At 35.5% G+C, this 12,948-nt stretch overlaps 1 protein-coding gene across 8 annotated transcripts in view; it reads right to left on the bottom strand.

Annotated features, from left to right (window-relative positions):
• Positions 1-12,948, bottom strand: part of SLC17A1 (solute carrier family 17 member 1) — a 52,614-nt gene that overhangs the window by 11,983 nt on the left and 27,683 nt on the right. For all 8 annotated transcript variants that reach the window (XM_070515525.1, XM_070515526.1, XM_070515531.1 and 5 more), the window contains 2 exons: positions 7,312-7,402; positions 141-277 (listed from right to left, as the gene is read on the bottom strand). In XM_070515525.1, the coding sequence (XP_070371626.1) occupies positions 143-277; positions 7,312-7,402 (226 nt within the window). In that variant the 3' untranslated portion in view covers positions 141-142. The remainder of the gene's footprint in view (positions 1-140; positions 278-7,311; positions 7,403-12,948) is intronic.

The raw sequence follows: 12,948 nt of genomic DNA, 5'->3' as shown, positions 1-12,948 counted from the left end.
AGTCTTCTCCCCCGAGTCTGCAGCCCTTGTTTTTGCCCATCTCAGTCAGCAACACCACAGTTTGCTCAGGGGCCATCCTCAACTCCTCTCCGTCCTGCATCCCCACTTTCAAAATCTGTCCTTAATCTATCCCTTCTTACCTTCAGAGGCGTGTGTGTTGTTTTTCTTTAGCCCAGTCCTGAATTTCTGCTTTAGCGAATATAAGGTAGAAAATTACGCCTATCACATTAATGCCTGCTATCAGGAAGAAGATTTTAAACCAGGACGATTCTGGATCCTGAGGGATTAAAGTGCAAAATAATTTTAAATTATTAACCTTGTTGTTATATTTGGTAACATTTAGAATATGACATTAAAATTAATATAGGCTCAACACAGATCACTTAACACACATGGAAAAACACTTAAAAAAAGTCACAGTTTCACTCTACAAACATAATCGCTATTTGTCTTTCTACTTTTTCACCTCTGTCAATGTACATATAATTTTTCATGCAGAAAAATGACATTATGATGTACATAGTGCTAAAGCCAAGAATGCACATGGTTTTTCATTTAGAAATATATCATAAACATGCTTGCATATCAAGAAATATTCGATTGTACCATAACCTTTACTAACTGATTAGTAATCCAGAGTTTAGATCCATAAAGTTTATAAACACATCCCTCATTTCTTTATATTTGAATTGTTTTTCACTTTTTGCTGCTAAAAGTTTGAATATCTTGGTGGTTAATTACATACACATCAATGCTTTTGAATAAAATTTATTAAATACCTTTTTTTAATCTATGAAAATGTCTGACACATTTTCTCTTTCAGCCTTTCAATATGACCAGCTTCATTAATAGATTTTGTAATATCAAGCCACTTTTACTTTCATAGAAAATGGCCTACTTAATCATGGTGTCAAATGTATTTTAATATGCTGGTGGATTCTACGTGCGGTAGTTTATTTCATTTTTGCATCTATGTTCAAAGATTACATTAAATTCAATTATGTTTCAGATTTTACCACTTTGTCCTTTATTTCTTTCATCAGCTGAGGTTAAATTTTATGTAGTTAAATGTATAATGCATTGTAATTGAGTTTTGGTCTCTCTTGCCATGCTTTTGAAGGATGTCCTGCCCAGAGTTTATATAATCATTAACGCTGATTTTACTTTTGTATCTTTATTGTTTCCTTTCTTCATTTACATTTTACTCATCTAGAATTAATTTTGGGATAAGATATGAGAACAGAGTATAATTACATTTTTCTACAAGTGGGCTTGCCACTATGTTTAAAAAAAAATCAATCAATCCCCTCTGGTTTGAAATGAAACTTTGTTATTCAGAATGTATTTTTTTCAGAAGTTGACAAAATTATCGCTAGTTTCATTTAAAATACAATTAAGGTTAGACATCTAAAAAATAAAATAACATGTTAGTTGCTAGACTAGACCTTAATTCTATTTAATTATAGTGATTTCTGTAACTAAAATATGCCAAACTGGACAGGCATTGGCAAACAGAAAGTTAAGAAAAGGACCAAGAGGTGCTTAGAAATTTAATGATAAATAATTAAGCTTGCAATAACTTTGTTAAGACTATAGAATTCATTGTGATTTGGAATTGAAGTCCAGCGTAAAAGCTTGATATGCCTCTCCTTTCATGTATTTTCACTAATGTTGCTCAATAAATGTGCAGTTTTCTTCATATGGACTTTGCACAATCTTCAGTGTTTTTTCCCCCACAGGTATTTTGCAACATTGGTTGCTACTGTGCTTTAGATTTTTCCACAGTATGATATCTAACTTCGATGTTTTCCCACAAGAGGACAATTATATTCTCTATACATGATGTTATTTTTTCTTTGCATTTACACCGCATATACTTGTAATTTAGTTTTCTTAACCAATTGTGTTTGCCAGCATTTTCAGAATGCTAAACAATAGGATAGATGCAAACACACTTTTATTTTTCCTGATTTAAAAGGATATGGAAATAATAATACTAGTTGCTATTATTCATTGAACACACAAGCACACAAGCGTCTGACACTCACATGCATGATCTGATTTGGTAATCACCTTACCCTCATGAGGTTTCTATGTCATCTTGGCCATTTACAGCTGGAGACACTAAGACTTAGATTAAGAAATCTTTCCAGGTTACACAGCTTTTAAGTAGCTGAGTTAACATTTGAACAAGATTGTTTCACCAGAGAAATACACACTGTAAACTGCTAAGTCGCTGACTCTCATTGTTTCTAATATTTTTGCTTAAAGAAAACGTTTTTCCTGATAATATGATAATACCATCTTTCTTTGGTTAATATTTGCTTCATTTTTTTTTATGCTGCCCTTACAACTTTTAATGTTTCTCTCTCTTTGTTTTAGATATGTATCTTATACATAAATGACATATGAATGGATTTTGTTTTTAATCTGGTTTTACAAACTTTGTCTTTTAACTGTAGAGTTTAGTCCATCTATATTTATTGTGATCACTGGTATATTTGGATTTATTTCTACCATCTCTCATTGTGCTTTCAGTTTGTCCTATTTTTTACCTATATTCTTACCCACACCTCACACCATTTCTTACTTTCTTTCAAATTGGGGAGGTTTCGCTTTTGCTTTCTTTGTTCTCATTCCATTTCTCCCCCCTCTTCTAGATTGAAAATTCTACACTCTATGCCTATTTTAATGGTTGCCCTTAAAACTTTAACTCATATATAAAAAAATTACCATTAATCCTTATATTTAAAAAAAATTAGGCTGGGAGGAGGGAGAAATGGGGATTTGTTGTTCATTGAGTATAGAGTTTCAGTTATGCAAGATGACAAAGTTCTAAATGTCTGTTGTGTAACAATGTGCATATAGTTAACAATGCAGTTAACTATTCAATGCTGTAACATACACTTAAAAATTGTTAAAAGGGTGAATTTATACTATGTGTTTTTTACACAATAAAAAAATTAAGAAAAGAAAGTTGGAGAAGAATTCTATAGTCTCTGAATAAAAACTGATTCATTAAAAAAAATTGAACGTTTTCATTTCCCATCAGTCTCTCCCAGATTACATACACTATTTTTTCTTATACATTAGCCTATCTTGTTTTTGCTTATAACTCTACACATTGTATTATTAATAGCAATTTATAAAGTCAGTAGTTTAAAAAATTTCTCCATTATGGTCTTACATATTTTTTGTTGCATTAATTCCAAGATATTTATAACTTTTGTTACCAGTGTGAATGGCATCTTATTTAGATTTTTTTCCCACATGGTATTTCTGGTATTTATAAATGCTGTTAAGTATGTTGAGCTTGTTCCGAGCAGACTTACTAAACCGTATTCTTCTTTACTTTTTCTCTTTTTAGTTTTATTGATCTTATTGGTTTTCCTTAGTAAACGATTATAGAATCATTGAAAAATTGAAGCTTTCAAATTTAATCCTCCAGTCCCTACATTCAGCCACTTCTGGGCCTAATCAAAAACATTCAAATATGCACCAATAGGTAGCTCTCAAAATGTCTGCCCTCAGGGTCAGCATTCCTCTGGACCAATGGTTGCTGTTTGTCTCCCAAGCTTCCTTTTCTGAAGGGAAGTATTTATTGTGGCTGTTGCATTGCTGTGCTGCAATAGTGTACAGCATGACGGAGCATGTAACCCCTGCTGCAGAGGACAGTTATGCATTATGTCTCAATGAAAGGATGACATATTTTGCACTTTGAACTTGATGCCATAACTAGGAGGGACTTTGGGGTTGTGTCGCCTCCCTTATAGAGGAGTAAAATTGTTCCACATGCAGGAAGGAGTGTAAACTGAATTTTTGGTGGCTAGAAGAGTGAACTGAGGTAATCAACAAGTTGTTCACCACACATTTTTGGTCCTCTTTCCAGGCACATGGCAAGGTTGCACTCCACAGCTCCCTTAAAGTCAGGTTTAGCCATGAAACTTGCTTTGGACCATGCAATGGAGCAGAAGAGCCATTGCACAATTCACTACATCCCTTTTCTCTGCTTTGGCCATTGGGGATGCTTGGAGAAGGGGTTCTTCCCAGTTAACCCTGTTAGCTGACTTGTGATAAATCTATCAATGGAGAAAAAAAAACCCTTATAAATTTTTGCTACTGGGCTTTGGGGTTGTTGGCCCCACTGCTGTGTCTGTCGAATTCACTCAGTGAGTTCCTAATTTTGTTTTTTAAATTTTCCATTTCTAAAATTTATTTTTAGTAGTACTTTTTCAAATATTCTGTTACTCATACAGTTTTAAGCCTTCTACAGAAACTTTCAAGCTTCACTTATACTTTTTTGAACAGAGTAAGCATACTGGTGTTACTGCTAATTTGATAATTCCATTATCTGTTGTCCTTGGGGTCTACTTCTGTTGCTACTGTTGTTTGCTCTTATTTGTGGCTCTGCTGGTTTTCCCCCATTTTGTCATGACTCCTCAATGTGCCTGGTTATCTTTTGTTGTGTGCAGAAGATTGTACTTAAAAACTATTTCTACCGACTATTTGATGGGTGATGCTGTTTGCCTCCAAGCAGAGTTTTTGTTTGCTTCTTCCAGGCTGATTTGGGGCACTGGCCCTCCTGAATCCTTTTCAATTAAGGTTTGATATTTTCTGGTCTATCCAGATGACCAAAGCAGGCCACGTGAGGACTGGTTTATTTCTGTTCACCTTACTCCATCAGTGCAGCCATTGGAAGGTCTCAGACTAAAACAAGTTAATTTATCAGGTTGCTCATCCTCAGCAGGTACTGGAGAGCAGCCAAAAAATCAGCTTTCCTCACCCCAGGAGGAAAATAACCCTTGGTCCTTTGCTCAACTCTTTCAGTTCCTGGCTTCTCCCAGATCCTACCTGTTAAAGTTTTTTACCTCTTTAGTTCTCTGAAGCTTCACAGAAGACTCTTTTTATATTTTTCTAGCCTATTTCATTGTCTTTATTAAGAGGGTTGGCCCAAATCACTTACTCTCCCATTAATGGAAGTAGAAGCCTCACTAATTCTCTTTTTAGTTGTATTTAACTTGCAATTTTTTGTTTCAATTTATATATATATATATATATTTTTTTTTTCCCCTTTGGTAAGGAAGATTGGCCCTGAGCTAACATCCATTGCCAATCTTCCTCTTTTTCCTTGAGGAAGATTGTTCCCGAGATAACATCAGTGCCACTCTTCCTCTATTTTGTATGTGGGATGCCACCACAGCATAGCTTGACGAGCAGTGCATAGATCCGCACCCGGGATCTGAACCCATGAACTCCAGGCTGCAGAAGTGATATGGGTGAACTTAATCACTATAACACCAGGCCAGCTCCACAATTTCTGTATTTTTAATCACTAGAGGTTAGATTTGGCTCCTGGTCAAATTTTATGTTTCTTATTTATATTTTCAACGGTCTTTTACTTTTTTAAACATATGCATAGATTTCCAATATCTCTGAAGATCTGATTCTGTGGTTTTTAATTCTTCTCTCACATGTCACGTTTTTCATCAAGTGTTTTGTGATTTTTGATTGATTGACTGTGAAGTCATATTCACTGAAATGTTATGCAGGAGGAAATTCTGGAGTATGAATTTAGGGAAGTTTCTCCAGAAAAATTTTACTTGCTTCCACTAGGTATCTGTGGACCACTTGAAATTCAATACTTGGCTTATGGCATTTGGAACAAATAGAGTTTGAATTTGCGCCTCACCCTTGTGAACAATGGTTTATTGTTTCAAATATTCAGAAGAATCTTTATTCAAGTTTTCCTCTCCCTTCGAAGCTGAAGCTGAGACAGACAGGTTTCCTTACTGGGCAGAGACACTTTGGAGAGTTCTGGAGCTACATTTCCTCCCCTGTTTTGGAAGTTAGTAGGGAAGTTAGCTCACCTGAGAACTTTTGGAAGGCAGCTCAGCAGGTCTGAGTGAGTCCAATCGAAGAACAAACTGAGTGGGTTCTATGCCCGGGCGGGGGGGAAGATGCACCCTGGTCTCCTGGAGTTCTTTTCTAGTGAGGCCACTTCTCTCACCAGGGAGCTTCCATGGTTATCAAGATGTTTCCTGCCAATGCCTATCTGATATCCTAAGTCATGGAGCATGATGGTGGAAGGTTCCTCTCTATGAGAAATTTGGCCGTGGTGAATGCAAACTCTCTCTCCTTGGTCCAAGACATGGGATAAGGAGCATTTGGAGGAATCGCATGCACCCTACTACTTCTCAGCTTATAAGTTTTCCTCCAAATAAACCAAGTTTGTATATGAGCTACATGGTGCTAGTGGTGTGAGGGTGTAGTCCTTAGTGATTACAGATTTATGCCAGCATTTCCATTCTGACTCTTCTTTTATGAGTAGTTTTGGGATATTATATCTTATTCTCTGTTCATTACAACTGAAGGTATAGACCACCGAGGATGGGTAGTTGCCCAAGGTAGCCAGTGGCTTTGATGATGATTTGCCTCTCTGGAATCAAGCTCTTCCTTCTTCTTCTCCTTCTCCTTCTCCTTCTTCTTCTTCTTTTTTGGTGAGGAAGATTGGCCCTGAGCTAACATCTATTGCCAATCTTCCTCTTTTTGCTTTTTGCTTGAGGAAGATTGTCCCTAAGCTAACATTCTTGCCAATCGTCTTCTATTTTTTTGCATGTGGGATGCCACCAGAGCATGGCTTGACTAGCAGTGCATAGGTCTGTGCCTAGGATCCGAACCTGCAAACCACGGGCCACCGAAGCAGGGCGTGCAAACCCAACCATTATGCCACCAGGCTGGCCCCAAGCTCTTCCTTCATTTTTAATCTCTGAAATTTTCTCTTACATTTTTTTTCAAGATCAGGCATGGATTTAAAATGATTGTTACAACTTTCTAGGGCATTTTAAGTGTTTTAAGAGGAGAATTTCAGGTAACCTTATCCACAACATTTGTAGAAACTGAAGTCTGCCTTCACAGAAGTGTTTCTTTTGGTCATTCTTTAATTTTATTTGTTCCTGATTTTTCATTCCTTTTCTGACAAAACTGTATCTTGTTACTTATATTATCATTCACCCAGTTAAATACCTTTTTTGATCAAGCCACACATTCATTATTAAAAATCATGGAGATCTACTTCCATTCCAATGACCAATGACTAAAGAGTTCTTGGCACAACTAATTGACATATAACCAGAAAGATTATATATCTGTAGGTTTGAGGGGTGCCTGATTGGACCAAGTTTAATATGATACAAAAACTCATAACTCACCTCCTGCTGATGTCTCCTCTGCAATTTTTTGTATATGTATTACTTTCTTTTTCTGTACAATTGCTATCAGAAAAATAACCACCCATGTCTGGAAGTTCCTTACCTGATTAAGAATTATTCCAGTCAGAGTGGAAGAAATTATTCCTGCTATCGTTCCAATTACCAGTATAAATCCATTAAGAAATCCACAATATCTATGCAAAAAAAGAGTGAGAATAAACGGACGTAAAGTAACACAGATGCTACAGGAACAGCCAACCTAATCATTTGAGGTTTGAGAGAGATAACTGTTGATTTCCTGAATTGCCCATTCCTACTACCCAAATTCCATTAAAATGTCAGAAAAAGTATGTGGATATAAGTAACTTTCTGATTGCACTACAGAGTCAGAAAGCTTGGCTTTAGCAGTAAAGAATATTAAAATATTGAGAAAATGAGACCATATTAGAGTGAAAGCCAGCAGAGTTAGGAAATCTATAAATACAGCTGAGAAATTCTGAAGGTGGTATGTGTTGGTAGTGGGAACTAGTTTAGGGTTAATACAAAATTGAAAGTCTCTGTTCACCTGGTCTATTCCCACAGTCCTAGAGCTGCTGCCTCCAATGATTGCTCCCAGTACTCAGGCAATGAAACCAGAAGCCTAGTTTACAGGCAGCTGTAATTGCCCTACCCTGGATGTCCAAATTAACCACAGCAGAAACTGAGCTACAAAAGGAGGGAAGCCACAGAGAATAATAGATAAAGGAGGGGTCAAATCCATCAGCCATAAAGAACAAGGAAGTGCCTTTTGGAGAGCAGAATTGAGTCTAATCAAGAAATTAGTTCACTCCAGGACAACAGTCTTTGCCTTTTCTGCCCAACAGACTGTACCATTAAAGGTTCTGTGTTTTCAGTTCTTCCCTTTTAGGAGAATGCAGGCTTTCTGTTTGTTTTGTTTTGCTCCTTTTGTTTTATTTCCCTGGTTATATTTTATTCCTGCTCTGCCTTTACATGTTGAATGTGGGGCGGGGGGTGGGCAGTGTATAGTTCATTTAGTAGTTTACAGGTGCCTAGTCAGAGAGGCATCACCTGTGGACCTGGAGTCTCTCAGTGTTGAACTGCGTTCAGTCACCGGGTGGACATTTGAGTCTTTTTAGGGAGCTGAGAGTGTGTTCTAATGTGTGAAGAAGGACATTTATGGTGCTGAACAGCCACGGGCACAGATTGGGGCAGAAACTGTCAATTGTCCCCAGCATTCGTTGTTCCCCTTTTCATTTTAGCAATAGAAACCTGGGGTTTCAGTGGGAATAGGGCCACTGATGCCTTTTGTGAGCCCTTGTCACTTTTGCCTTCATGAGGCCCTATTCAAAAATATTAAAAGTTATATCTTATGACTCTGTGTGTGTGTGGAGGGACTTTTTAATTTCATTTAAATTGTCAGCTTCATTGTCATGAAGTTTTTCGTAAAATGCTATTTTCTTCATTATGTACTAAGACTTACTATTATAATGCACGCTTTTTCATTAGTGATATTGATAATTTTCCTCTTTATTTTTCTTGATTAATTAATTTTATTAATTTTCAAAGAACCAACTTTTGACCTTGCTGGTTTTACATATTATTTTTGGTCCTAGTCTTTGTAATTTCTTTCCTTCTACTTTCTTTGAGTTTAATTTGCTCCTTTTTTCCTACCTACTTGATACATGATTATTGATTTTAAGACTTAATTGTCTTTCAGTATATGTGTTTAAAGCTATCTATTTGTTTCTGGGCATTATTTTAAAAGCTTCCCACATGCTTTGACGTTATATTCATTATAATTTAGCAAAAGTATTTTCTAATTTCAATTGTGATTTCTTCTTCGACCTAAACAACACTTTCAAAGTAACAGGGGTTATCTATCTCTTGTTTTTGATGGCAACCTTAATTTCACTGTGATCAAAGAAAATATTCTGAATTGTTTCAGTCATAGTAAATTAATTGCAGGTTGCTTTATGACCCAGCATCTTGCCAGTTTCAGGAAATGTCCCACAGGCAACTGAAAAGTATGTGAGTTCTCTCCTTGTTGAGTGCAGTGTTCATATGTCAATTAGGTCCACTCTGTTCATTTTCTTGTTCTAATCATCTATATCCCAACTTTCTGTCTGCCTCTTTTTTTTGTACCAGCTATTGAAAGAAGTGTGTGAAAGTCCCTTCCTTCATTGCAAATTTGTCTAGTTCTTGGAGTTCTCTCAATTCATGATGAGTATAAACTAAAGGTATATTATCAGGTTCAAACATAAGTAGAATTCTGATATTTTTCTCTTTACCATTATGAAATATCACACTTTGTTTCTAGTAATGCTTCCTCCATTAAAGTCTATTTTATCTGATATTGACATAGTTATTCTAGATTTCTTTTGGTTAATACTTGCTTGGCATATCTTTTCCATCCTTTTATTTCATCCTTTCTGTATCCTCATGTTTAATATGTGTCTTTTATTTGCAGCATAGAGCTGCATTTCCTTTTTTATTGAGTTTGACAATCTTGATACTTAATTGGAGTATTTTGTACACATTAATTTAGTATAGTTACTGATATACTTGTGATTATCTTTATCTGTTCGCTATTTACTTTTTATTTGACCTCCTCTTTTACATTCCACTTTTTCTTTCTTCTAGATTAATCCATTTTAATTTTATTTTCCTTCTATAACATTATTTATTGTTTCTTTCAAGCACCGAAGACGTTAAAACATGCATTCTTTACTTAAGTATATTATAAATTATACTTTTACTATTTTCTCTATAATGCCAGAATCTTAAAACGTTTTTAACTGTATGTATCTTCCTCCTGCTCTTTGCATTATTTCATCCTGTATTTTAATTCCCTGATGCATGTTATTTCTGTATACATTTCAACTCACAGGTACTCTCTGCTGCTTTTACAGATCAATAGCCTCTGTAATTACACCCATATTTACTCCGCTGTTGCTCCTCCATCCTCCTTGCATTTTCAGGATTTATCAGGGATGATTTCTTTTTGCCTGAAAAATTCCTTTTAGTATTTCTTTTAGTGAAGATCCGCTGGTGACAATTTCTCTGTTTGTCTGATAACCTCTTAATTTTGCTCTGACTTTTGACAAATATTTTCACTAGGCATAAAATTTTAGGTTGGGATTGACTTGTTTTTCAGTACTTTATAGAGCTCATTTCATTATCTTCTGGTTTTCATGATTTCTGTTGAAAAGTCAGATGTTAGGCTTACTATTGCTACTTGAAAGTAATGTGCCTTTTCTCTCTAGTTCCTGGTAAGATCTTTCTCTTTGCCTTTGGACTTGCTTAATATACATATAGACATATATTCAACGTTTTATCATGGTTGAAATTCACAGAGATTTGTGCATGTCGTTTATTTTCTTTATGTTTGGATTATTTGGGGCTGTTTTCTCTTAAAATATTGCTTAAGTCACATTTTGTCTCTCCTTTCTTTCTGAGACTCAAGTAAGATTTGTTAGCCTTTTAATTTCATTCCACATTTCTGTTACTCTCTTTTCTTTATTTTCTATTCTTTTTTTCTCTATATACTTCAATCTGGTCAAATTCTTTACCTTTTCATCTATTTTCTTCAGCTTTTCCTTTGTTTTATTTGGTATATTATTAATCATAGATATTTTGGAGTTCATCTTGCCTGGTAACTTTAATGTCTGTGTCAGTTGTAGGACTATTTTTAGTGGCATTTTATGGTTATTGATCACATGGTCCTATCCCTTGGCATGCCCAGTAATTTTTATTAAATGCTGGACATTGTGAATAAGAAGCTATTGGGACTCCAGAATATATTATACTTTGCCAGAAAAGATTCACCCTTTTTCTCTAACAGTTATTTGGATGAGGAGGGAGGGAACTGATCATTTTAATCTAATTAGGGAATGAACTGAGATGACGCTAAGTTTCAATTTTGATAAGACTCAGTTCACCTCTGGTACCACCCTATTCCTTGGGTATAGCCCTCAGAGGTGTTAAATGGAGAGCTCAGTATATTCAGCTGGAGCCCTCCAGGCCCTGGTTGATCTTAGCTCCTTAGCATGGTCGGTATGAGAAATTCTCCCATGCTCCTCATAGGTTTTTAGCTTAGAATTTTTGCCCTTTGCCCCAATGAACTTCAGAATTCAACAAATATCTCAAGGAGAGAAACTGACTTCGTGTTTGAGTTCCCTTAATTTTCAATTTTGTCACTCCAGCACTGTGCAACTATCAAATGCTTGGTTAATTTCTCTATCCAGAGCAGCAGCCTTCTACTAGGGCCAAACCTGGATTGCCAGTCTTTTGCTAATTCCCAGAATTAGCAAATGACACCAAGGAAAAATTGGTGGGGATTTTCAGTTCACATCTCGGAGGTGCTATTCCCTGGTGTCTATGGTCTTATTGCTACTGTCTGATGCCTTTTAGTGAATACTTTTGTATTTTATCTGGACTTTTCAAGTTTTTGCCAGCTGGAAGGTCAATCATCTACAATCTGCTCAATCCCATGCGGAAGTTGAACAATTTCCTCAAATTTTGCTTTATGGTTGTAAAATGTTAGATGCTTAGAAATTTAGAATATTATATCTTCCAGTAGATCAAAATAATTATAAAATATCCTCCTTTTCTTTAGTAATGTATCTTGCCTTAAAGTCTACGTTGTCTGATCTATTTTCCTTTTAATCTATTACATTTTGGTTTTGCTATCCAGATTAATGTAAAATTTGGAAGATTTAGTCCTTTTATATTTCATGTTTTTCTGATACATTTGACTTAAAATGATCATCCTAATTTTTCCCATCTATTCTATGTTCCTTCTTAACTTCGTTATTGATTTCTTTTTCATTAATTGCTTCTTTAAAATATCATCTCCCTTACATTTTTACTATCCTTCAGTAGTTACCCTAGAAATCAAAACATGTACCCTTGACTTATTTTAGTCTAATATAAGTTAATAATTTTTACCAATTTTTATTAATGAAATCACCTTAGAACACTTAAGTTCATTTATATCCTCTCATCTTTTGTGCTATTTATTGTTGTGCCTTTTAGTGTACACATATTTTATACCCTATAAGGTATTATTGTTTTTGTTTTGTGAATTCTGTGATTATTAGATTTACTCTAATATTTTCCCTCTTCCTCTCTCTTCATTTGTCCCTGTACTTCTATGCTTTTTCTGTGACTATTTTACTTCTGCCCAAAGCATTCTTATTTAATAATTCTTTCATTAGAGGTCTGTTGCTGATGAATTCTCACCATTTACCTGAAAATGTATTTATATACCTTAATTCTTTAAGGACTTTTTTGCCAGATATAGACATCTAGGATAACAGTAGTTTTTTGCACGTTACAGATTGGTTTCCAGCTTTCATTGTGTCTGTTGAGAAGGCAGCTGTCAGTCATTATTGCTCCTTTGAAAATAATGTGCCTTTTGTATACGGCTGTTTTTAAGAGGTTGCTCTCGTTCTCTCTCTCCTGCCCACCCCCCCCCCCCATTTTTGGCAGTTTTACTATGACAAATCTAGGTATGGTTTTCTTTCTATTTATGCTATTATATATTCTGTACCGTGACATCTTTAATTACTATGTTCTCTTCCCAGATTCAGAAGTCTTTAGTGCACTGTGGCTGTGGCTGTGGAAAGGATTTGACCTATTTTTACTGAAAGAGGTGCTTTTATTCCCCAGTCAGAGATGTAAACAGAATTCCCAGTGTCAAGAGTACTGAGTGCCATGAGAATTCTTCTGAAAACCATCA

Source organism: Equus asinus, chromosome 8, assembly GCF_041296235.1.
Source record: "Equus asinus isolate D_3611 breed Donkey chromosome 8, EquAss-T2T_v2, whole genome shotgun sequence".
In the NCBI taxonomy this organism is placed as follows: Eukaryota; Metazoa; Chordata; class Mammalia; order Perissodactyla; family Equidae; genus Equus; species Equus asinus.
The sequence above is the reverse complement of the archived record's forward strand: the minus strand, read 5'-3'. Positions and strand labels throughout refer to the sequence as shown.